This window comes from Micromesistius poutassou, assembly GCF_964030765.1.
Source record: "Micromesistius poutassou genome assembly, chromosome: 17".
NCBI lineage: Eukaryota > Metazoa > Chordata > Actinopteri > Gadiformes > Gadidae > Micromesistius > Micromesistius poutassou.
Window position 1 is genome coordinate 5,243,161 of NC_140287.1, and position 27,995 is coordinate 5,271,155.

The following is a 27,995-nucleotide window of genomic DNA, read 5'->3' on the forward strand; positions in this document are numbered from 1 at the left end:
TGGTAAATTAGGGCATGCCACCGCGAGCCATCCCCCCCACACCGCCCTACCGCAATTGGAAAATCCAGCATTCATCATTCCGGTTCCATTCCATTAAGTGACGTTCCGCCAAGGGGATTTACCCACTCCACTTTTTTTTGAGGTGAAGCAATTCATCTGGTGTCAAAAGCATGTGTGCGCCATTATTATTTCACAACATAACCAGGCACACAGATGTGTCAACATGTTAGCGGCATGTCGGGAGAGATTCACCCCGTTTGGCCCGTGTGTTGATGGCCGGCTCCGTTCACTCTCATCTTAATGACCTTCGACAGAAGCTCAGGACCCCGTAGCTCGATCTCTGGCCTGCTTGATGAATGAGGTGGTGGGGGGGGGGTGGGGGGGGGGCATGGAGGGCAGACCCTTGTTAACACCCTGCAACCCAGAGGAGATGCTCCTGTTAATTACTGAAACACAGTCATTTGGCCAGAGGTCTAAAGGACTTCCCCAGCCATGGAAAAAAAATAAAAAATGAAATGACTGAATAAACTCTTGTTTACGAGACACAATGAGTTCGTTTTTTCTGTACAATGCGTTTCTTCCATTCATTTCCTGAAACGTTGACATTTAGCACACCGTGTTTCACCATGATAAATGAGTAAAGGAACTAAAAATGATCTATAATGGATGCTGAGCAGTTTTTTTAAATATATTTACATACATTAAAATACACCTTGCCACTGAGATACAAGCTCCAAATATCAAGACATGCTTGCATCAAATCATCATTCATTATTTTACCATCATTCTGACTTTATCGCAGATAAGTTGCATTTTATTTTGCCCCAGGCTCAGTCTGGCCTCCACCGCCGGCTCAATCACAACAGGACACGAACGCAACTGGGAGATAATTGGAAAGTTTTGTTGGCAAGGCATTAAGGCAACTCTGATTATATTGAAACATTAGTAGGCATATGGCCTAATGTTTCAATATAATCAGAGAGATGAGATGTACCATATGTTTAAAAGGAGTATAATCATTATCTTGCCGATATGAATGAAATAAGTGTGGAAAAAGCACTGAGTCAAAGCAGGACTAAATTCTGAATGTTGCTTATGTTGTCACCATCTACCGCCGCTGAGATGAACCTCGTTTGCTTGGCTGACTGTGAGTAGATCCCTGAAGCCGTACACCTCTCCTTATCTGGCTCATCCTCACAGGAAGAGACAGGGAGGGCTTTATGACGGCCCCAAAGGACAAAGGAGTCCCATTCCTTCTTTCCTCTCATTTTACTTCTGCTTGTGAGGTGAAGGTTAATTTGTTTATTTTACAAAGTTAAACATTGCCTGCTTTATGAATGTGTTCCTCAATCACGGTGGTATTGTTGTCAACTGGTTGAATGTTTGCTTTATTGTCTTAGTATAAGTTTTTATTGTGCTCACCAACGTCACATCTTTATGTTAACTTATATATGTGAAAAGGGCATTTGTTTTTATTATTTGATTATACTTTGTCACTTTACTTGAGATTGTTACACATGTAAACTACCCCCGAGGCAAATAAGTACATGGACATTAAGTACATAAGGAGTTACTATTTAGTCAGTTTTATATCAGTTCAATGAGTAACTTTACAAGTGGTTTTTAACCACAGAGTATCTCACTGCCTTACGTCTTATATAACTGTAATGTTTAAGATGTAAATTATTTACGTTATCTACTGAGAATCCAGAGAAGGAGGATAAGTTTATGTTCATTTAGTGGGGAACTGGGGTGAGGGTGTAGTGAGGTAGTGAGGGTGCGGTATAGCCCAGCTCAGTTACGGCTTGCGTTTACACCACTGACAGTACCCTTATGGGAGGGCAGGGTTTAAGCCGGATGGCGATAGTCGTGGCAGCTACGTAAGCATCGTGACCTCATAGCTGCCCGACAGAGTGTAGCCTGCTACTAAATCCAAGGAAAAGGAGAGCTTTTGCGTGAGATTTTCTTCAATAAACAAAGCTTTCGCTGTTGTCCAGAAATACCTCGCGGGTACTGTGTAGTGATGGCTCGTTCGCGAACGAATCAGTTCGAACGAACAACTCTTTAGCATGAACGAACCGACCTGATTCCCCGTTTCAGTTTGTCTCGTTCGTATCATTCGTTCTCCGAGACTAGACTCCCAGCTCCATCCACTAGTTGCTGAGTCGCGCTGACTCGTGAGTCGCCGTTCGTTCACTGACTGTGTTTAACGGTGAAGATTCGAGGACTGAGAAGTCATGAGAGCCAACAACATCCCGATTCCGAACATGAAGCGCTCCTCAGCTAAAAGGAACTTAGTTAATGTTGTGTTAATTGATGACCGTTTGCACCATTGCACGATCGTGATTCGTTTGAGAATGAGAACGAGGGAGGAGCTGAGTCTGACTGACTCAGCTGAGAACTGTGCATTCATGATTAGTTTGAATGAGAACGAGGGAGGAGCTTAGTCTGACCGACTCAGTGACTGAGAACCATGATTCACCACTACCGGAAACGCGACTGAATGAACGAACGAACAATTCAAACGACTCTTCTTGGCGAACTGACTGACGCAAACTGATTCATTCAAAAGAATCATGAAATCCACCACTAGTACTGTGTTTGTTTTCATTATCCGCCTGTCCTACAGAAGTGACGATTCAGTCGACCAATCAACAGAGGGCGTGTGTAGCTCGAACTTGCCTTTCAGGCGTCTCAGTACCCCAACGGAGGAGTACTCCGAGACGAGTATGGCTCAATACGGCTCAATACGGCTCAATCCGGATCACGCCCACTTTTGGCGGTGGAAACGCGACCCGTGCCGCACCTTTGCAGACTAAACCGACCTGCACCCTCCGGTGGAAATGCTCCATTAGATATCTAGGCCAAATGCATAGGGTGTTGTGATTGGTCAGTGCATATAGGAGGAATCCACACATTTTGGAAATATAGCATGAAGCCTGATCCAGAATGGGAGTTCTTTGCAAACCATCCTAGATTTTGTTGTTAATGATAATAAAGTCTTTATCTGTCATATATATATTCTTGCCATATGCTGGATATAGCATTTTATTTAAAGTCAATGAACCCCAAGTTATTTTTGTTGTTGTATCATATACTACTATACTTACAAAACAAATACATATTTATCAACAAAATCCCAAATCTCAATAAATCATTCAACAAATCCTGTGTCATAGAGTACAATCACCAACCCCTGATATTCTTTCTCGCACAAACATATTGACAGAAATGAGAGCTGGAGGGGAAATGTCATACATCAGATATCCACAGTGATTCCTAAAGTCAATACCATTGAATGGAAAGTAACACTTTAGGGGCTGATAGAGAATTGATGGAAAGGTCACCAGTACTCCAGTACACCAGTCTCTCCTCACATCTGGGAGAACACGATCGCAAAGGCACATGGACGGTGAGGGAGGGCATGTCAAATGAATACATCTCCCTCTTTCATAATGCTCCTTCACACTCTCCCTTTCTTTCTCAGTCTGTATCGCTCTCTTTGACACACTCTATTTCACTCACGCTCTCTCTTCTACTCTTCCGCTCTCTTACTGTGTCTCTCTTTCTAACAGTGACTGTCTCTCTCTCTCTCTCTCTCTCTCTCTCTCTCTCTCTCTCTCACTCACGTTCCACTGGCAGACGTAGGGTTAATCTCTGGGAGCCGTCTCTGCCTCTTTAGCCGCCAGTTGAATGGTATTGCTCCACTTTAGTTGGCAGCCCGGTGTTCCTGAGCTTAACTCCTAAGGTGGTGCCAAATGCGTGCGCGTGCCGTGCACACTGGTGTGAAACGGGATGAGACTTAGCTTCCGCCTATGGCTCTGGGTTGGTGTTAGTGTGCAGTGTGTAAGGTTATGCAAATTGGTTTATGTAATCGATGTGCAAGATGTTTTTCTTTTGCTATGAATTAACTGGGATGCACACACGCACACGTATCGGAAAATACTAATCTTGTGCGCCTTGTCTTTTGCAAAACTTGTTAACTGACGGACCATGTAGTCATGATAAATCCCTCTGGCCTTTAATGCCAACTTTAATCAAGTGTGTTTTTGAGTGTTACCATTGGTCAGCAGAACTGTACTGGTTCAAACAAATTACGGCCCAAACTTTGAAAGGTCGATTAACCTTTTATCGGACACGCATTTTATCACTCTTATATCACAGCAACACAGGCGTCTATTGAACGGCACTCAGTGGCCTTTCACTGTGACCTCGTCACTATGGCCACTTCTCATTGGCCCGCGGGGTCCTCACTGATTATTGGCTATTGGCATCAATGAGTGCTGCCAGTTTTGCTGAAAGCGTTTTAAACTGTGACTAATTCAAGTGGAGTCACGAAAAAATTTAATAAAAAGTGCCACTGTGTCCTCTAAAGTCAGCCGGTTCTCACTTGGTCAACCAAGTAATTTCAAGTCAGCCCTTAATGGAGTTCTGCACTACTATAATACCACTTCATTACGCAGGGCTCAGCGGCGCGGTGCCACTGTACATGTGAAGACGCTGAGAGAGAGGCCCTCCATTAGAACCCCTTTCAGAACAGAACCCACTGTTGGGTAACACGTGACGAAAAAAAACAACGGTAAAAAGGGATGGGACACATGGGAGTGTGTGGCCAATTTTCAAATCTTGTGATCCCAGTAATCAAAAACTCCTGTGATTTTGGCCCCCGCGGGTGGGCCCTTACGATCCAACGGGGGCTCCCCGTTCCCGCCCGCTCTGCGCTCTAAATGGATAATAATCAGATGGCAATGATCGACTCTAAACGCTGCACTGTTTCCCCTCCGTCTAATTGCGTTTCCCCCCCCCCCCACCCCTTCCACCCTCCTACCCTGCCACCGCAGCTGTGTTACAGGGCCGCCGCCGGGGGGGCTAATGCAGCGACGTCCTTCCCTCATGTAAAGCTACGTGCTAGTTACCACAGCACAGCCACATGTATCAAGCCCCATCTATCAAGCCCCCATGCCTCCAGCTGGGAAGGAGGCTGTCGTGTTTGGTATTGGAGCGAGATCGACTCCCAGCCCGGAAGGTTCTGAATCCTGATCCCCCCATTGCCTGAAGCCTAGTCTGTACGCAACCTGGAACAAGACGCCTAGCATACCTAGCTCCTCTTAAGCCGTATATTGACACGGTGTGAGTCGCTTGGGATCAAAAAGCTTAATGACAGAAACCAAAAAGCCAAGTGTACATGCTGAAAGGGATGATCCGCTGGAGGTGCTGTGCTGTCTGTTGGCAGGGAGATGGTGGGGGGGTGGGGGGGTGGGGGCGTGGGGGGGGGGGGGGGGGAGCGGAGATGGAGGATGAGTGGGTGGAGCCCGTGGCCTGTGATTCCACGGTGCAAGGAGCGATGTGGGGGAGCGCTTGGCATTAGCGCAGTAATACCCCCCAACCCCCTGGCTCTCTAAACGCCACCCGCGTTAGGGCCTGTTGCATTAGGCATGAGGCCTCGGAGCGAGAGGGCGCGGTGAACGGCGCCATCATTACGATGTGCCCTTAAGACCACGGTGGGATCCGGAGCCGCTAAGGCGCGGCGTATCGGCGTTGCGGCGTCCAATATATAATGAAATGCTAAACCTTGTGTATGAGAGGAGCTACTACTCTAACCCTTGTTGCCATGGCGACTGCTTACGCTCACTGGGTGCTTCTCTGAAGTTGCACTAGTACGTGCAGCTGGAGTAAATCTTAAAAATGGGCTTGAGGTGGTGTGAAAGACTTTGCTGACGGGGTAAAAGTTAGGGAAATGTCGATCTCAGAAAGGAGATAATTTCCCTTTGTAAGCTAATCTTTGATCTTAAATCCACAGACGGACGTGGGGTGGAGAATATTGCAACCAAATCATATCATACTCTCGAAATTGGTTGAAATGTGCATTTAATAATTAAGTAGCTAGAACTGAATAGAAAAGCAGGAAATACAGAAGGCCTTTGGCAACATTTGTATTCATTTTCTTTTTTTTCGTAAAATATCCAACCCTACTGAGTACCAATGTATTTACACTGATTACTAATAACAAATCTGAATAATATGAACATTAAGGGTTGACTTGTAATCCTCTAGCCATCCTTTGGATTGAAAACCCACTAATACAACCAACCCCAGTCATACCCCCCCCACCCCTTCAGCCTCACCCAATGACAAACTAAACATCACCCACCCTCGGTTCTGTCGCCAGATCGCAAATGCAACAGCAAGTCCTGCGACAAGCAGCCGGCGCTCAACCCTGAGGTGACATGGAGCATCGTGGCGGCCGAGGACCCTCACCCGGACGGGGACGACTGGAGGACAGAGGACAAGGAGGGAAGCCCCCAGGGGTGGGAGGAAGGTAAGACAGAAGGTATCACCCTTTGACCCCTTGATTCTTACACGCAAAACGTGTCACCGCTCCCCCGCCCCTCACTGTGCTCTGCCGCTGCTCCTGGTGAGACGGCGTAGTAGTTGGGCGGTGGGTGCCTGATACCGGTGGTTGTGGGGCTCACAAAAAAGGGGGAATTGTCCCCATAATCACCTGTAATCATATATGTTTGTTCGTTCAGATGTTTAGGAAAGGATGCATTACTGGCTAGGATTAACATTGTTAAGAAAGCTATTTATGTATATTGATTCATACATGCTTCGTGATTTGCGGAGAACTATGTCAATCGTGTGGTCATCGTTTTTTCCAGTCGGGAAAAAAAACAAATCCCAGAGGAACGGCGTCTATGTTCCAACTTTTCAACAGATCCTGAAGACAGCTCCCTTTAAATGCCAGTCTGAGTGAATCGCAGGTTTTGCTCAAAGTGTTATTGAGAGAGTGTTTTATAACAAAGTTCCGCCGGGTAAGAAGCAAAGTGAACGTATTTTGCCACTTCGGTAGTCGGCAGTGTGCATCTTGTATTGAATCTTCCATATCCTCCAGCTTCATTCATTTTCCTACCGTTAGAGAGGTGGATAAACAGCCTCTATCGTCTCATCTCCTGAGGTGACGGTGAAACGGAGACACACAAGGATCTATTTATTTCCTAGAATGATTCATTCCTTTTACCGTTTTTCGGCGTTTGTTTATCAAGGGCCAGGGGTGTGTGTGATGAGACGGGGTTGTGCTTTTGATGGGGTGGATGTAAGATATAGATAAATGATAAATGTGATAATGATAAATGTAAGATATAGTCCCCGGGATCGGTTGATGTATAGGGTTGACTATGTATGTGTGTGTACACATTTTCATCAAACATGTTATCAACGTGATTTTCCTTTGATTGTAAGTATAGTCTCTTCGTCCTGACCTTCGGTTAACCTTTTTTTTTAACACATTGTAGGCTTGACTTCATTGCAAATGCTGTTTAATGAATACACATCATACATACCATGTAAGGCCATACCTCCCATGTGGCCTGGATTGATTTTGATTTGAAAAAAGTAATCTATTAGAAAAATTAATATTGGATTAGGGCCTGACTTTTTCCATCCGTAATGGACTTTTTCCGATTGCAATCGAGAGAATGATAGATGATAGATGATATATTGCCTGATAGCTAAATACACAGTATAAGCCGCTGACTATACGGCTCTGTTAATAATGTATGCTCTGATGTCTGTCATAAAGCCGGAGGACTAATACAGGCAGTATCAATGATGTACTTTTAACCGGCATCAAACACCTAGCACACCTAGCCCTCTGACCATGTACAACCGCCGCAATCAAAGCCATAAACGTATGCACGGCACCCTTAGAAAATGCAGCCGATTGAAGTTATGTGTCATGAAAGTACAAAGGAATACAAAGGCAATGTATGTGCATAATCATTGTGGAGCCCCTGCGTTAGCCACAATAGAGTCTGCGTGTTTTGAATAATTGAGCTAGGCGAGTGGCTGTCTCCAAGCATTTCACTCGGGCTCGCACCATAAAAGGGATGGAAATGAAGGGCAAAATGTTTAAAGCTGGGGATCTGTGGAGTCCCTGCTTTTATTGTTTGCGACAAAAAATATCCTCCATGCAAGTTGCCGGTAAAATTGGGAGTGAAAAAAACTATGAAAAAAAGGTCCTTTGTTGATGAGCTGCACAATGAGACTGCTCACAACAGACTACTCACAAGATCCCAAAACCTATTTTACTTCTTCATGAAGCATCTTTATACAGATGGAAATTAGCCCCCGGGCTACAATCTGGCACATTTACATGTACTCCTGTACATGTTCATCAATGTGCATTGTCCTGAAATAAATAAATACATTTACCAAGCGTAATTGGGGTTGGAATAAATTATGTTACAATATATATATTTGAGTTATAACTCAAGTATATTATTCAAAGACATTGTCCCAAATAATATGAAGCAACAAGTAGTAAGGTATAGATAGTTCTCCCTTTGGATGAGCTCACACAAATTACCTAACTATTGCGTTCTAACTAAACTAATCATGAAATATGAATAATTGACATTACTGATATAGCGTGCTTATAAAGCATTGTTAACATATTTTAAATAGTTAGTAAATCATTAACTTACACTTTATAAATTATATTATAAAAGATTATCTGGTATCTTATCCAAAAATTGTTTTGATTTACCGAATGTAAAAATACAGTAAATTACTGTTAGCATAACCCATTCAGTTTTTCAGTTAATCTTAAAGAACTTAAATGATCTAATCATCAAAAAGAATTTGCAGTGTAAGGTAATGTAAAATAAACACTGACTAAATCGGTTATATATTTATCAGTGCTATTCTTCATTATGTCCTTGGCCAGCCATCGAGGCACCTCTGTGCGTCCTCTGTGACTGAAAAGTGGAGGACTTTAGCCACATTAGCATCACTGGCTAAAGAGACTAATGAGGAGTGCTCCGGGCGGTGCTACCTTTTGGCAAGACAATTAGCATACGACTCCATGTGTAGCATTTAGAACAAGAGGGAAACTCATTACAGTTAACATCTGGTGACACTTTTCCTCTATCCTCAAAGGCAAGCGCCGTGTGGCAAAACTGGAATGGAAGCTCCACACTTGTTAATCTCAGACCCTGGCAGCGCATTTTGGAGAGCCGTAAAGGTGAAGCAACGTGAGATCACCATATCCACTCAGCGATACTGTGCTAGACTGCGCTAGACTGTGCTTCTCTGCGCTACACTGCTCTAGCACTTTTCCCAGAGCCAAATATGTCCTTAGCGGCCCTTATCATGTTGATTGGAAATGAGTCACAGCTGTCCCCTTGTGAGAAGGTGAAAATCCCTTCTCACTGTCTCTCCCCTCACATCATATTTATTGTGGTATTTGGACTTCCGGAGCACTAGGGGGCAGAAGGTTAACCCAACCTTAGCCAGGGAAGTTCCCCGTGTTATTTGTATGGCCCAATCAGTCCACCTGGGACTGATTGGCTTATTTAAGGGGAGTCTCGTTTTGTGGCTGGGGGGAAGGAGCTGGCTTGACAAGAGGCCAGTACGAGAGCACATGGTATATTTTGTTAGGCTATTGCTATGCTATGCTATGTTATGCAGATTGCTGCTGATTGATGCAACAGTTGTTTCTTTTTTGGAACAGTGCTTTATTTTGTTATTTTGTGTAACCAATGGATTTATTTTTGTTTATTTATTTGTGGACCTAGGTTTTGGAGTAAATAAAACTTCACATTTTTGTCCTAACACCATTGCCCTCGTTTTTGGCCCACACTCCCAAACCTGGCTGTCGTCTTCAACTTTTCTTTGCCGTTATCCAGCTGCTCACGCGACGCCTTTCACACCCCTATAATCTACAGACTGAGCTTCAGTGATGCGGCCTTGAAGCACAATGGTGGAAGGAGAAATAAAAGTAAATAAAAATATTGCATTTGACTATGAATTGCCCTGTTGACAAAAGTGGTTGGTTTCAAGTGCATGCATTCCATCCCCCCCTACCTCGGTGCAGAAGCAGCGCGGGTTTATGGTGGTGCATTGATCGCTCGCTGTGTGCATGGGGGGCCACGGAGGCATCAGGTGGAGTTGGTATCTTTGTTTTTAAATGGAGAGTAAGACTGGAACCGAGACTGATTCTTCCACCTGCCAACTCAGGAAATTGACAGCGCATTATAGAGGTCTATAGAAGAAAGGGGCTTATCTCAGCTTATATTTTTCTCTCTGGTGCTAGTGAAGGAGTCTCTCCACGGTGATGGTATTAAATCAATGGAATTTTTTGCTTCTCAGTGTTAGATTTATTCTTACTTGCATTGCTACGTCTGAAGGGGGGCCAGAGGGGGCCAGAGCCTCCCTTAAGAACAAACTTTGCCCCTCCCACCACCTGCCTATTAGGATGAATAGACTTAGCCACATTAATGTTCTTTGCAATAAAGACATATCTTACTTTATGTCAAAATAGGGCAATCAATATAGCAATACAAAAACGGATGGAATATAAATGTACCCAATTAAAGTTTCCCAATCTAATTCAAGATTTCCCCAATTCTATTGTGTTTCACCAAGCAAAGTCAATAATTTCAATGTTCTTTGCTTCACTTCAGGTTGCACTCTGCCTGCAGTGGTAAGTTATACCTAAAAAATCATGTCAAATCAGATGGATAAACATTGCCTTTACCTTGTTTATGACACAAATTACCATAGTTCTAGGCATTATGTCACCTGCTTTTGAAAGGTAAACAGCAAAGATGACAAACAAAATATTTCTCTGGGACCTTCTTGAGAATAAAGCACAACCACTGACACATGAGCAACCCCCCTGCACTGACAAAACCACAGACCTTGTGAATGATGTTGCCATTGTTCTGCCATGGACAAATCCACACATAATGTTCTGGGGACAAAATGAATGACAGTTTTCACTTTTTCAAACTTTTACTTCTGCTGCTGTAATCACGACTGCAAACATTATATGTCCTCACCTTTTTGGCGCAGCATGACAGGACAATGGCGAAAAGGGTGAGGACAACTTGGTGACATGGTGTGGGATGATTTTCCATTCGTACTGGTGCCATTATTACCCTCCATTACAAGTATTCTCCTGCACAATCAGGTGTTCGCCTTTTCACAGAGGTGTCATTACAGGACAAACACATGTGTCAATCACGACACAAATTATGGGTCTGCTCCTTTTGTGTACCAGGGCAATGGTAGAACACTTATCGTCCCAAGTTCAGTCATAAGCTCAGTCAACACTCAGCTAATTGGTACAAGTGCATCATCACCATCATCATCATCTTCATCCTTCATTTATCCTGTTATGCAGGCAGGTTGTTTGGCGTACGCTTCAAGAGGAAGTACAAATGTGTGCTATCGCTGTGGTGGAGTAACTCGATCAAAGTCTCAGGTAGACACATAAAGCCCTTAAACACGAGGATTCTCGGTGTGCCCTCCCCCTCCCCAACCCTGTCGTAAGAGGTTGCATAAGCAGCACAGTTATTTTAAGCCACTCAACATCATGAATAACACTTAATAACACTCCTCTCTGTGTGATCAAGTGCTACATAGAGGAACCCAAGCGCACGCCACATCGTAAAAAGTTTAAGCCGAAGCTTGTTCGAAATCTATTGAGGATGTCTGCAGATATTACAAGATGTGTGTGTGTGTGTGTGTGTGTGTGTACGTTACGATGGATTATTGACTGATTGCAGATTCATCTTCTTATTATAACCAGGATTCAACCACTAGTTGAACCGGTCTGCTGTTCTTGTACTGATATATTCTTACTGAAACTTTCTTGCTGTTTGTTTTGTATGTATCAAGGTGTCCAACACGTGTCCCCTTGTATTTATACATGCTCGAAAGACAATCATGACTGGCATGCAGATAGTTTCCCCTGTCGTGTGTCTCTAGCTATCTGCCAAGCCAAAGACGCATTTTGTGTTTTCCAGAAGTGTCTGACTTGGACCTTAGGCACTGAATTCGTATTCATCAAACCAGCCTGACAAATTCTGTTCTTGCGGTTGTGTCAGCTCCCTCACTATCTCTTCCACAGGAAAAGGCTAAGTGATAAAATAAAGATGCTGGAGCCGGCCAGCCCCTGAATTTATTATTATCACAAAAAATAAATAAACCTCCACTCCTTTCACATAGAAGCTACCTTGAGCCACAGCCTTAATATGCGAGTGGGAGTTGCAGCCTGACCCCAGATCAACTCACTGGATTCTGAGAGAGAATACCATGAGTGATGATGGCCGATTAGATAAAGGTTTCATACAGACTTTCTCTGAAAGTTTTACAATGAGTCAGGGTAAAAACTTGATTTGCTACGGTTGCTTATTACTTATTCCCAGTGAAATGACTTTTGTGCCGATCAATGGTCCATTTACCACAGAAGAAATAGCGCTGTACTAACCGTTCAATTATCCTTTTTTTCCTCCTCATCTTGAAACATTGTTTTTCCTAGAGTGCCATAAAGGCGCATGGAATATCACCCGGAGACATCGAGTCAATGAGTCCTCCTTTGTCTTCCTATGGCGAGCATGTGGTCTTCCAGCAATGCACTATAGCAAGGCTGGAGTTGTCCATCTGTTTGTCTGTGATGATTGAGTGCGTGTGGAAAAGCAGCTACTCAAATCCCTTCTTTACAAGACAAGGACTAAGTTTTCATGTCAGAAACAGTGCTGGTCATATTTCCATTGAAGAGAAAAATACAGTAGATGAACAGGATTCATTTGAAACAAGTATAGTTTTCTTTTTCGAACTGCACAAGCTGAATTAAATATTAGAGGAATATATAGTTGAATTACAAGTTTGCCCATATATATAAATAAATATAAAAAATGACTGTTAAATGATGGATGAATTATCATAGTGAAACTCAAGCTCTAATGGATAAAAATATTTTGCACCACGCATAAATGGTCACGGTAACACGCGGCTTGCCTGTTCTGTTAAGTGTGCGCACTCACATCACATGCAAATCCTAACAGCAATGGAACACGCAGCCCCATGATTCCACATTGAAATGAAAACTCACTCACACTGTTAAGAATGTATTCGCCGAAAGGAAACGGTTTTGCCCTTCAACTGGAGCTCATTGTGATCCATCGCCGCATCGCTGGCTCGCTGCTCTGTGTTCAGAGCGTGTCTTACACAGTGTGGGTCAGCAGACCCCTGTCGAGACATGTGAGGAGGCCAGGTGTCATGCACAGTGTGTGTGTGTGTGTGTGTGTGTGTGTGTGTGTGTGTGCGCCAGTGTGTGTGTGTCAGTGTGTGTGTGTGTGTGTGTGTGTGTCAGTGTGTGTGTGTGTGTGTGTGTGTGTGTGTGTGTGTGTGTCTGTGTGTGTGTGTGTGTGTGTGTGACACTGTGTGTGCCAGTGTGTGTGTGTGTGTGTGTGTGTGTGACTGTGTGTGCCAGTGCGTGCGTGTGTGTGTGTGTGTTTGCAGTGTGCGCTGCGCTGTAATGCAACATAGCCTCCAGGGCTTATTCTCACCACAAAACCCTTAAAAAAAATAAAGAAAATCACTAACCCACCCAGAGAGAACCGAGCTAATGAGAGCGCATGGATCAATCAAGACAGTCCATGACAGACATAGGGTAGTAGCTGGTATAGGTCCTAATGTGCACTTCAACCTTGGGGTGGGGTGGGGGGGGTCTAGATATCAAGCAGGGGGTTGTTGATAATGCAGCAGGTGGGGAAATTCTAATTGTAGAGCAACTCCACCCAGCCCTAGACTGGCCCCAAGGTCGGCGTGGTGAAAGCTCTGAATGTTGCACGATAGTACCGAGTCACGCGTTGTCTCTATGATTTATTACCCCCCCCCCCCCCATGGAACCACAATCGCATCCTAATTGTACCCCACTTCCAACATCAATGCAATTACCACAGCAATTCCCCCCTCCCTGCTCGTGAGGTACAACCAAGAAGCAGTGAACCAAAACGGAAACATTACAAAACATGGCGGGCCCCTCGAGGGACGCAGAACCGTGTGTTTTCACACGGAGGCCTCGATGTGACAAAATGGAACTTGTTAACGTATGTGTCTGTGTGGAATCATGGAGCACCGAAGGGGGGCTAGCTGCACAGGCACCAGTGTGATGCCATACTCTCCACGGTTCCTAGATAGCATCTCGGCTGCGCGCCGCAGCGTGTTCAAAGTGCTCTGTCCTCCCAAGATGTGCCGTCCGCCTTCCCCCTGCCGCCCTTCCCTCAGGCTAACAACAATGGCCGTTGGTGTAGGATGTGGGGTGTAGGATCCATCCTCTTTCTCTGTCTGTCTGTCTGTCTGTCTCTCTGTCAGAAACATGTCTGTCTCTGGTCCTTTCCTCTCTCCTCATGGACCCTCTGTCAATGCACACGTACAGCAGATGGATGCAATTAACAAGACAATATTACTTTGTTTGTTTTAGAGTCATTATCATTCGATTCAATTTCAGCGTTAATAGGAAACATTCGTACCTGGGAGTCCTATTATGTTCATGCTGGTGCTGTTGTTGGTCTTTACCTGACACCCAAAACAGCAAACTGCTCGCGCCTGCAGACAACTGCACCCCCTAAAGTTGTAATGCCTGTCTCGTCGTCTAAGAGAATATCATCTTCCCTCTCAAACGCTTTGGCCCTTTTGGTCTGTATTTCGTACAGTCTCGCCTTCTATCAGCAGCATCATTTGATGAATAATGTCGGAAGGGGAAGGCGGAATAAAACATTCCTTTTTCATTTTGAAATACAGTAGTGCATATAAAAAAACGTACATTTATCTCATACATTTGGATAATATTTTGCAATAAGAATCCAGGCATAGGAGTTAATCTGTCTTTCTCACCAAATGTGTTTCCCCATGGGTGCACCGTGGAGATACGTTCACACACTAACATATTAAGGGGCCGTTGTTTAAGCAATCCGGCACTTTTCACTCAATCTTGAGTTTGGTATCGACCCAGAGGTCGGTTCAATCAGTTGCATGATTGCAAATACCGTCTGCACTCCATCCAATAGCCATACTGCCACCCCAGGCCATATGTGTGTCCTTCATCAGCCCCATCGATCCTGCTCCTAAAAACACAGACGCCTAGAAGAACGAGTCCTGTGTTTGCGTGCGTATACCGTACACACACAAGTGTGTCATAATAAGTGGGCTAAAGTGATTCAGTCGAGATGGTCATCCATGACATTCCCCAGACCTGGTTGCAGTTTTTGCAGTGATGCACGGGATGGTCAGATTTCACGCATTCATACAGCCAAAGCACAAATCCCTGGAAATCACATCTCTGGCACTTTCATACTTGGAGGTCGAGCAGGGTGGGTGTGTGATGAGGGGGTTGGTGTATGTGTGTGTGTGTGTGTGTGTGTGTGTGTGTGTGTGTGTGTGTGTGTGTGTGTGTGTGTGTGTGTGTGTGTGTGTGTGTGTGTGTGTGTGTGTGTGTGTGTGTGTGTGTGTGTGTGTGTGTGTGTGCGTGCTTGGGAGAAGGATGGGAGGAACACGGATTTGGTCTAATTCTCGGCGGTGGTGCCCGTGTTCCATCAGTGACCCAGTCATGTTTGATTAATTAGACTCTTTTGACGGAGTCTCCCTGAAGGCTCTTCTGCTCTTCTGGTGTGGGATCATCTCGCCTGCACTATTACTCACATGCTCGCGCTTACATGCACACAAACATGCATACGTGCGCACACACACACACACACACACACACACACATACACATACACACACACACACACACACACACACACACACACACACCTACCAATTAACGCACGCACACATGCAAATGGGTGCACACCCATACATGCACCAAGGCAAAAGAGGGCGCATGCACACACACACACACACACACACACACACACATACAAACACCTTAGAACACAAGCGCACACCCACACTCTCGTACACAAGCACACAATCAATTCCCTCTTCTTTTTTGTGAGGTCCCTCACTCGTATGGTCCACACATGTGTGTGTGTGTGTGGGTGTGTGACCCCCTGGCTTCCCTCTAGGGGTTGTGATGAGACATGGCTCTGCTTGGGACATGTAGAGGTGAGAGGTAGGGCCTAGAGGTAGTTTTTTTTTAAATAATTTTCATCTGAGATATCGCCTCTCTTCTGTGGTCATTCCCACGCTGGTCTTTGAAGCATCCCACATCAAAGTGTCTTGTGGAGTTGTTATTGTTCTCTAGCTTGCCTAGGGTTCTTGCCCTTTGGATGCGCTGGACCTTTCTCAAACCTTCTTTGAAAGTCTAAGTTGAAGCCTTTTCTTTTTTTCAAAGTCACTATTCTGAAGATGCAACAAAGTCTCTGCCTTAGCCCTTCCACTGCTGGGCCCTGGATCAACATCAACAACACAAAGGACAACCAAGCTGTGTGGTGTCCTGCCTTCTGTTGATTATAGAATGCTAAACATTGTGAAGCTGTTTTTGTTTTTTAATGGGTTGTTTCTGAATGCACTTCTCACTAATTCGGAGACGAGTGAGTACTCGAGTTACTCAGGAATCTCTTACTCTTACATTTGATCACATATGTAAAAATAATGGATTTGAATATAGAAGAAAGTTGGTTTAGTTCTAGTGTGCTGCTGAAAAACTGAAATTCAGACTAGCTTCGGCCTGTTAGTGTAGGAAACTCAATTGGAGGAGTTAGAGATGGATATAACGATTATGACAGTGAATTTGGGTATGATTGGATTTTGTCTAGTTTTTAGATTGAATAGCTTGCTATGTAGCTGTTTAATCCAAATTCGGTGTTCTGATACTACTGATTACCTGATCCAGAAGGTCATTTTACATTCAGCATTACTAAAAGCACTTTGATATGGCAAGTGCAATTATGGCAACTCGCCATTCATTTTTATTGTATGTATTGTTCGGATGGTGTGGCCTTATCAAATATTATGGCCACACCAGATGGGTGGGAAGATAAAATAGTTTAGTATTGACCCACAGATAAATCAATTAATTAAGCGCCACAAGAATTGCTTTCACCGCAACTGACTCCAGAACAGAAACAAATTATTATCTCAAAATTGAAAATGAAATCCAATTACTGATGTCCCGGGCGATATGAGTTAATGAGGCGGTGGTTTGGAGTGGCAAACTCACACGACTGTGCTTAGGATGGTAGATCCTCGGTAGGCAGGACAGTGTAGAGACGGGACGATCAGATGGGCACCCTGGTGTTTGGATCACAGCTGTATTCTCAAGGGAGAATCGGGACACTGAAACAGCAAACTGGCCAGAACCTCCCTTGAAGAGATATAACAGAGAGATAAAAAAATATAACAACGAGATTAAACCTGCACGTTTTACTTAGAGGGTGGGGGCGGGGGGGAGTGAATTATTCTTGAGAAACGTTTCAGTTTACAATTTTTAAGGAAAAATAGCAGAAAATAGCTTCAGTAGAAAAGTCCCATATTGCAGGTGGAAGTTATTTCTGCCTACTATCACAAAAAAAACATTCTTCTTTATGGTGCCGTCAGTGGCATGTTTATTTTTCCACTTGATTAATGTCTTTACAGATTATTTTCAATGTTAGGAACTTTACTTTACTTTTTTTTCAGTTTACTTTACCCTCAAATCTCAGAGGGTGGTCGTAAAGCTTACTTGACTATTTGTCTACAAATGATTTTAATGTGTGAAAATTGCTAACTTCTCCAACATGTGGGTGTTCAGAGATAAACTCAATTCATGGTGACTACAAGCTACACTCAAAAAAATAACTCATTGGATGAACTCAATTAAATTGTGGGAAGAATTTCAATATATGTTACCCCAACCTAAAACAAGTCCATCGATTCAATATAATGTATTTGAGTTCATCTACCAATTTTTTTTAAAGTTGGTCCAGCTGAAACTAAATTAATCTATCTAATGAAATTTTATTGAGTTACCTCTACATATTTGTGTCAAAGAGAGCTAAACAAAAGTGATTATATTAAAGTAGTTAATAGTAGTTAATAAATTGTGTTTGTTCAACCTAAAAATATAATGGTTATATATGGTTAATTGAAAATGAATTATTCAACCCCCCCACCCCCACCCCTATAACCCCATATAACATACATGAGACATTACCTGTTTGAGGTGCTTTTATTTAAACCCAACCGAATCATTAGTGCAGCCAAAAGATTATTTATTTCGAACAAGACTTCAAAATAAGTAGGTATTAGTAGTAATACCTCAATAGAGGTCCTCAAAAGGTCAATAGAGCTCTGAATACAATATGTGCATATGCACATGCTCATTACATCTGTGCTCATGCACGCAAACATTTGAAAAACTTTCAACTGCTGTATTTTGGTGTTGAGCCTGTGTCCATCCAGATTCATGAGGATTTTCTGGACAAACTCAAAAGTGTATTTCAGGTTGTCTGGGAAACTAAGATCCAGAGCATAGATAAGCCCAAACAGCGTGATGAAAGCCATTGTAGCACTTCCAACATTGGTGAGGACTTTCACGCCTTCAATGACGACTCCAATGTCATCTGGCTCCTCAAACTGACAGACTGTGTGAATGCCCATAACTGTGGCAACAATGTCGTTCTCTGCATCCTCAGAGTTGTAGTCGCTCGCTGCAGGCAGAATAGGACCAAAATGGCGCGTGCCTCTGGGCGTGGAAAGAGCTAGACTAAGGGCGTGGTCACCTCACCTGCGCATGCTCCCCTAATTGACATCAATCTTTTTGGGTTGAACGGATAGGTCAGCAGCATCAGCCGATGACGATGACGAGACGATGAATACATTTTAAGTTACACGTGTTCAACTATTTTGGTTTTTATTTGAATTAATATATATTTCATTAGACAAAAATAATATTAATTTGTTACCTCTAAGAAGGGCTTGAATCATTTTTTTGAGTGTATCGTGGTTTAATACATGGAAGTTGTATTCCCCCACATCAAGTTCACCTCCTGAGGGAGGTGAACTTGAGGTGAGGTATATCTGTTGAATATTTATACATCCTTGCATTCACAATGAGGAACCCAATAGTGTAACACAATCTATAGCTTTTGTACAGACGTAGTCTGTTGAATGAGCTGTTCTTAATATCATACATTTCACTATTACGTTTCAAAGTCACAGTCATGCCATGTAATATTTATGTTTGTAATGTTTGGAACCAAAAATGTTGCGTTGCTGTTCATGTTTGTCCATCTGATATCGGTACATGCATGATCATGCATGTACCGTTAACATTTCGTTAACATTTCATACCGTTAACATTTCACTATTTAAACCACTCTCTCAAATGATGATTTTTATAGTCGATGGTTTCATTGATTCATTCAAAAAGGACACTGCTGTGTGTGTGTGTGTGTGTGTGTGTGTGTGTGTGTGTGTGTGTGTGTGTGTGTGTGCATGTGTGCGTGCATGCGTGCGTGCGTGCGTGTGTGTGCGCACATTTCAGTCACCCTCGGATGGTTTCTTATTTGCTGTCATCAACGTCTTAAGGAAAAACCAAATTGATTAATTTGAGTGTGTCATCTTGTTCTGCATGGTCTCCTCTTAATTCTTGTTTGTAAGTTCCCCCATCCATTACTGTATTTCATTTTCATTATTAATGTGAGCTATAGTCCAATATAGCGCTGGACTCCACGTGACAAGCGTTGCCTGTGGTCGGGGATGAAGGGCAAAAGTGAAGAAAGGAAAGAAACCTGGATTATTAATGTGGTTTGTTGATGCATGCCCTAATTCAGCTCACACAGGTATGACAGTCTGTACTTCACCATTTTAGATAAAAGTTTGTTTTGTTTCTAGGAGGTAATGCTTGGCTCTGGAGGCTCTGCTTCATATTTCTTATCCTTGTTTGAGATTTAGCCTTTTAAGTCTGCAACTCCAAAAGTGAATTGATAAAAGGAGGGGTGATAATTCAAAAATATGCGAAATTGAAAACATTCCTCCCAGTTCATTCATAGCGGCGTCCATCAAAGAAAAACTCTGCTCCCTTTTTTAATCCAGTCAGTGCTGATGCTCCGAGCTGTTGCGATGCAGTTCATGACTTCCTATTTACGATCTCCATTTCCCTTCCCTCCAGCCTTTGCTGTACAGAGGCTGGAGCGGCTGTTTTCCGATAACATTAGCCCTCCTCAGCAGTTATAAACGGTTACTCTACTGAACGAGAGACAATGGGATTCTATCCACCACCACCCACCCAACCCTATGCACACATTCAGCCCTGGGCCAGTGCATTCTCTCGTCTCCTTTCACACTGTCCATTGCAAAGCTTCCATCCCCATTTTCCTCCTCGGCGGTAAAGTGACCCTCATGAGAGAGGGAGAGAGAGTTTCATGTTCATGTTTTTCCTCCGATGTGCTCCTTACTCTTTATCACCCCGTTTCAAGAAGTTCACCAGCATCCTGTTTGTTTTGAGTGAGTTTGTGATTCCGTGAATAGGAACAGTTGTGGCCAAAACTAGCTTCATCACCACAGGAGTGACCTCAAATCAATGGATGAGCTTTAATGCATGTTTGGCTACATTATCCGGAGTTTGAGCTTCGTAGTCCATTATTTATCTTTATGTATTTGAGCAAGATTAAAATTGGTATTTGAGCAAGATTAAAATTGGCAATGCAAACCATAAACCCACTTTAAGAGACAAACAAATGTGCCGGGGACACAAAGGAGGTACAAAGGATGTGAATTGGCGGAGAAATTTAAGACGCAAGTCTGTACGACGCCTAGTATATATCATTCATGGGCCCCCATTCAGGACGCATTCTAAATGATGGAGCATATGGGGAAGAAGGATTATGAGGGTGTGCAAGGTTTCTTACGGGTATAATATGTTTTTATGCTTTGAACATTTATGTTAGAGATCGTGAAAAGTGAAAGTAATAGAGGATTAAAAGCGATACATCATGTTTTTCGTAAATAATTCATCAGCGTTTTCACATGAACGCGTTGCAACATTGATGGTGCGCCCCTTCATGTTGGATCTGACTCACCTTTTGAACGGCCCCCGATGTAGCGGTGGCTTTGTGGCGAGTCACGTCTACAAGAGCGCCGCATTAGGGGGGGATCTGTTGGTGCGCACACTGCTAATCTAGCTGGATCAGGAGACTTAGTTAGCTGCACGGCGGACAGCCTCTGCTGCCGCCAAAAACGGCAGACGTTACACATCGATGATTTGTAGCTTTTTTGTGTGTGTGAGTGTGTGTGCGTGTGCGTGAGAATGTGAAACTCCCTTGATTTAAGATTCAAACCAACCGCCCTCTATCCACCGCCTCCGGGAGTTGCTTGGCACTCATGTCCTACCGAGTCTGCGCCTTCTCCCGCTCTGGACGAACCATCCGGGCGAGAAAGTGCTGACTCCACACCTTGAGCCCAGATTCATTTCAGTCTAGATGTTCTGTGGTTACGTGTATTTATTTTCCTGTTATTATTCATGATTTTTCCGGGAAAGAACAACGTAACAAAGAAAACAATGTAACAAACCAGCAAACAAGCTCACAAACTAATTGACTGACTAGCTGAAAGGTTAATACAGTCAAACAACAAAAAGGGGTGAAACAGATCGCTTTGGAAGACATTAGAGGGTCTGGAATGTGGGGAAATATTCCCGTAGAAGTATATACGAGCCACAAAGGTTTTTGGATTCAGCGCTACGGAACCCTGTATAGATTATATTAGATTGGATGACATTAGCAGGTAGGATTAAGTATATTTAAGCAATAGATCACGACAGGCTGTGGTATACGCTCATTATACCACAGTTAAGGGGCGTTGTCCGTCCCGACGCGCAGCGGAGGGGCGGCGACCCCCTTCACTGTGGTATAATGACCGTATATCACTGACTGAAGTGATCTATTGCTTTTATAAAACGGTTACGTAAATATGGCGAAATTAAAGTCATAGACACCCTCAATTTTGAAAAAGCTAGAAAGTCGGAAAAGCATTTTTTTTAACGAATACAAAAAAGTAGTCCCTCCCGGCTGCCGGCAAAGTGTACGGTGGTTGCTATGCAACACACTGTAGCGTCCTTCAGAGAGAAGGCTAGGCTACAGACGGTAGCTTGGTTCGCCAGGAATTTAGCCTTCTATCGAGTTCACTCGAACTCGATAGTAGGCTAAATTGCCGACCGTGTGCCTATTGCTTTACAACATTTCCACCCTCTCCAGCAATCAACATGTTTTTTAGGCTTCAGTGAACTATGCTATCGCTTTTATATATACATAAACAACAGTTAGAGTTAGGCGCGGAGTGATACTGAACTCCGTAAACTGAACGGGCGTCATAGCTGTGTGTATACGCTCAATATACAACAGTTGGGAACCAATCAGATCGCTTCATTTAAGCCACCCGTTTTATAATAAATAGTAGATGATGATGAAGATGAAGTAGATGATATTAACATAGTACATTTAATTATATAAGACTCTAGTCGTATACATTAAAAGAGATTATATTAAATTACCAGTTCACCACTCGATTCAAGTAGATGAAATTACACTCGATTCAAGTAGATGAGATGGGATTAGAGTATATTAGATCGATGAGCGACGGAGACGGAACACATGGAACCGGGGCACAAACAAGCTCCAGACATGCAGTGACAGAAGGCCGTTCTGCACAGTCAACACGTCACTCTGCCTCGCCTTCTGTAAGAACACACCGAACGCCGGGGGCTTTGTTGTTCCGACGTCAAGCCGGCAGCGGAGATAGTGACCATCCAAATCACCGTCTGTGGAAAAGGAGGTGAACCGCGAGGCGAGACAGCGGTTGTGATGACATGTTATGTGTGCGACCCACTACGAAGCAGTAGGTTGTGTGTTGTGTCCTGTAAGAAAAAAGGATTAAAGAACTGAGATTTGTATTTTTATTTATTATATATTATTAGCTTTCTGGGTAATGGGATAGCAGACTTTCATAGGGAGCCCAAACGTCACTAATGAATACATTTATATAATGACTTCTGCAACCCCCAACCCTATGCTGGGCAGGCCGGCCACACAGACACACACATTGACTGCTCTGGCCCATTGCTGTGATGCGTCAAAGTCGCCACCATATTGAGAGGCTCGCACCATATTGAGAGACTGGCCTGTGAAGAATTACATGAAAACGGGGGAGCTGCGGGGAGCTTCTGTATTTAAAATATTTTAACGTTTCACCATCTATAATCAACCTTTTTTTTTTTATTTTTTACTTTTGATCATAAACCCCTTTATTAAAAAAAAGGCTCATTGAAATCTAGTTCATAGTATGACTGAATCGATCTAGTTAACAGTTGTTTACAGTCTTTTTCTCTCCATATGGGGGCGTCCATCTATTTATGTTTATTTGTGTGGCTGCATCCCGAGACGATTGATTGTATTGATTGTTAGAAGAAAATATTATTGTTGTTAAAGTATGACTACACTATAAGGAAAAATGACAAGATTAAGATAACAGAATAGGATCACGATACGCAGGACCACTGATAACTTTGCAGTTGCGATGCCGACTGTAAAAAGCAGTGACGGGTTTCTTTGCGGAAGTATTGCGGTAGCTGGGTAAAATAGGCTAGAGATTGATGGTTAGGACCCCTGCCTGGAATTTGACCACTCACATTGTTTCCTGGAACATCCTTCACCCACCAGCTCCCCACGGTCATATCTTGTCCTGTACACACGGCTGTTGCTAAGCAAAGCTAGCTATCGGCTTGCCAATGCATATAGCTCCCCCACGGAAGGCTATGTCTATATATATATATATATATATATATATATATATATATAGACATAGCCTTCCGTGGGGGAGCTATATATATATATATATATATATATATATGTATATGTATATATATATATATGTATATGTATATATATATATATATATATATATATATATATGTATGTCTAGGTATAGACACACAGATATAAATACTTTTGAGTTATTTCCTGCCTTTGGTGTAATTGCTCCACCTCGACTTTTTCTTGGTATTAAACGGTATGACGGTATTCTCTTTAAGGGATTATCACTCCCTCCCTAGAGGTCTAGGCTACTTCAAACAGGGAGAATAAAACGTGATGTGTAAGTATCAAATGGATTTATAGAGAGCCATGCGAGTGGGTTTCACATAATTCATTCATCATTCGTTAAATTGTATTTAATTGGACAAAATAAAATAGGTCAATAAATACTCCAAGTGAATACTTTGAAATGAAAATGGAAATTGTATATATATATGTAGGACTGAATCACTGGACACCCATAGATTAGTAACAACCAAAATGGTGATTTATCAACAATTCTTTTTTGACTAATTCACACTTTCTACTCATTTTCAGCAGGCTGCAATGATTATATAACTGCCAATGAAACTGTTGATTGATGGTCAGCTTTTATTGGATAAGAACCTGAATAATATTAATAATTTAATAAAAACCTGGATTATTCAATTGAAAAAAAAAAACATCTAGGTACCGGAACAGCATTCTTTAGTTGTTGTCTTTTGATATGCGACATATTGAGCTTCTCGAAATATATTACCATATCAGAGATAATTTGTCTAATTACACACAATATCACACACCTTTTTATTTGTAACCTTCTCACTCTCCTTTGCTTGAGCGTCCCAACCCTTGGTGGTGAATATAGAGCAGTCATATCTTTCAATCTTTGTTTGAACTTGATGTCACATTTTAAACTGGGTTTGCCCGTCCGAATGGATTAACATCCGATAGACCCCTGTCACTGACACCTGCCAAGTGATTAAGTATTGATTTAAAAAGTCATCAAACTAAATTACTGTAATGTGCTTCTATTTAAACATAGGTACTCATCATTCTACAAAATGTCTCGCTATATCTCTTAGCTTTGGAGGTCAGCCAAATGAAAAGAAATAAACGCTTGTTCCTGGCATTAGGATACAATTTAGTCTTGTACAACATCTATTTTATGATTCAAAATTACCGGCACTCTCCTCCATTCAGAATGTTTCAAAAAACGCTGTTTTCACCACATTTTGTATTAGGACAGCAGAAGGGAAAACAATCCAAATTAACCTTTTAAGGCTAATTTGAATAGTCCTGGATGATTATGCCTCCCCCCTCCAAAGCACAACAAGTCTTGATTTGTACGTTATGTTGTGTCCTATCTATTCATATTAAATAATGTTATTTCCTTGAAAGTGCATTTGTAGCGCTACGCTTTGCAGAATGCTTTGCATTATGTAATTGTACTTTATACTGTGTGTATCACCGCGACAACAATAACATGGCGATGGAAACCGATGGTTTCGATCACAGAGCACTTGATTGCCGTACTTGAGATCATTGTGTTGAACAATTTGTTAAAGCTCAACGACTGTGCCGGCATATCTTGACATTGTCCAACACTGACCAAAGCTTCATTTTCACTCGTCGGGCAGACTTGCGTTTCTCTTCCTTGAAGATATGTTCTCATTCTTCCTGTCCCATGTGGCGTGCCACAAGGGGTATGTCTTTCCCACCCCCCCCCCCCCCCCCCCCCCCTCCCCCCCGCCCATTTACACTGCATGATACCCCCGGGCTGAATCCTCCTTCGACATCAGTTGCCTGACGCTTCATTGTGCACACAGCATAACACACACCACCTCTACAATGCACCCTGCCCCCCGTGCTTTTTGCAGATAAAAACCTGAATGAAACAGAATGTTTGGTTGAATAGCAAGGGAGGAAAAAAAGAGGCTTCTGGGAACATTGCACCGGGATCAATCACCAGCCTATCATATTCAATGGCCGCAGCTTCAGACCTGCAACCACCAGCCTCTGAAAATACATAAAGCACACTATCACCTCTATTATTATAAATAGCAGCTTATCTTTGCTGTTGCTGTTGCATATTACCATTCGTCTCTGCCAATTGATGTTATGCATTTTATCTGCTCATGTATATATAAGTTTACGTGTATGTTTATGTATATATACATATATATATATATATATATATATATGTATATATATATAAACTTATTTAACTTATTCTGTATATATTCTCTAATTAATATATGTGGAGGGTCTTTGTGTACCATAAGAAGCGCTTAAAATACAACGTAATATCTTTGTTATGAAGTGATGGTTTTCTAGTGCTAGTTCACAGCCTTCCAGACCCCTTAAGGTCTGGCATTTCCTGCCCTGAAAAGGGGGCCCAGCGTGACAGAAATATGGTCCCGAAACCGTCTGCTCTCAGAACGTGTTCCAACCGCCGTCTGCTGTAATCAGTGTCGAAAGGCATGGTTCTGTTTGTCGCTAGAACTTGTAAACAGTCAATTTGACCTATCGACGCTGCCATCATCTGCAACATGAATCTGTTGATTTATTTGACTCACTAGTTGATGGTGTTGGCCAGGGAGGCCCGGGGAACATCTGGCGTGAGTGAGGGGCTGGGTCATGTTTGCTGCAGATAATCTTTTTATCAGTTTTGAACAGACATCTGTGTGTGTGTGTGTGTGTGTGTGTGTGTGTGTGTGTGTGCGCGCGCATGTATGTGTGTGCGCGCACGCGTGCGTGTGTGTGTGTGTGTGTGTGTGTTTGTGTGTGTGTGTGCGCGCACACGCATGTGTGTGTGTGTGTGTGTGTGTGTGCTGGTAAACAGGCCTGTATGTAATCACCCACACACCCACCACCAACACAGAGACTCACCCCATTTGTAACCAGAGTCCCACTCCAGTAACGTGTGTCTCGGCCCACGTGGGCTGTGTTTGAACCGCCCTTGATGAGACTAATTAAGCAGCTGCTCTTTTTGCCTCTCCCCAGACATGTGCCCAAGCGCGCACCCTCACACACACGCACCCTCACACACACGCACACACACACACACACGCACCCTCACACACACGCACACACACACACGTACTCGATACCTCTTCTAGGGGGGTGGGGAGGGAGGTTAGCTGACAGCAGCTGACCTCATACTCCTGACGTGAACCGAGCACGTGCTGGCGGGACGGCAGCTAGATAGCGTAGGCCATCAAATCGATCACGCCTCGTGAGAAGGGCGCCATGCGTATCTGCAACGCCCGATGCCTTTTGCCGCGCCTCGGCAGCGAGACGCACCCCTGGTGGCAGCCCCCTGATTTTAGAAACACTCATTGCTTCTCATCGCCCACCCCCAACTCATGACACTAATCTCATGTGGCTTGATAAAGGCTGTGCCCTCTGATTTAATTAGCACTAACTATTACTCAGAACCCCCCCCCCCCCACATCCTCTACCACCTCCATCCCCTGGTGAGTGCTAGTGGAAGGTAATGATGCTGCTGGTGTGAATGAAGATTGCCTTTGCCAATAGATGTTGGGGAATGAGAGAAGGTGAGGGGGCTGGAGAGGGTGGGAGAGCAAGAGAGGCAGGTGTGTGCAAATGCCAATGTAAAATGCCACCTTTTATTGCTTTGACCTTCCCTTTTTAGTTTTCTTTCACCACAGCACTACATGGATTACTACTTTATCATTATGCCCCAACTCTGCTTAAATTAAACGTATTGTTGGTTTATACACTGGTTGTGTGTAAAACCTTACCTTTTGCACTCACTCTCTCAGGCAGTTATTTATGGGGTCAGCTGTGCGCTGTGATGACTTATGGGGCGCCATCAAACCCCTTCTGCCTCGTGAATCCTGTCAAGGTCTGTCAGAAGTAGAGGTATTTTCCGCTTCCTTTACAAACATAATCCTACGCGTGGAGACTTACCCGGATCTGGAAGTGTATCCCTCCCAAATGTGAGCAACGTCACTGTCGCTCTCAACCATGGATGATTTAATGATCTAATTTAATGATTTTTTAATGAATTATACAAAGAAGTAAATGAATAGCAAATGAACAATCCCTGCTGTTGAAGAACACGTTCCTGACACGTGTGGCCTCATAAACAGGCGTATCCGGATCACAATTTTTACGGTATTTTAGTATTTCATACAGATCTTGTACCTGTTGTTCATTTTGTTATTTCTTTAATAATAATAATAATAATAATACATTTTATTTAAAGCGCTTTTCTAAATACTCAAAGACACTGTACAATATATCATAAAAGCAGTAAAAACAACATCAAATTGTAAAAAAAAAAAAAAAAGGAAACACAGAGAACAAAGAAAGCAAAGGTGAGTTTTTGTCAGAGATTTGAAATTTGAGAGGTCGGTGCAGTCGCGGATTTGTGTGGGGAGAGAGTTCCAGAGGGAGGGGGCAGCA

General features: G+C 43.2%; 1 protein-coding gene across 1 annotated transcript in view; it reads left to right on the forward strand.

The window, feature by feature from the left end:
- Nucleotides 1-27,995, forward strand: part of alk (ALK receptor tyrosine kinase) — a gene marked incomplete at both ends in the record, with an annotated part of 301,524 nt that overhangs the window by 115,992 nt on the left and 157,537 nt on the right. The window contains one exon of the mRNA XM_084481688.1: nucleotides 6,170-6,331. Coding sequence (XP_084337814.1) covers nucleotides 6,170-6,331 — 162 coding nt within the window. The remainder of the gene's footprint in view (nucleotides 1-6,169; nucleotides 6,332-27,995) is intronic.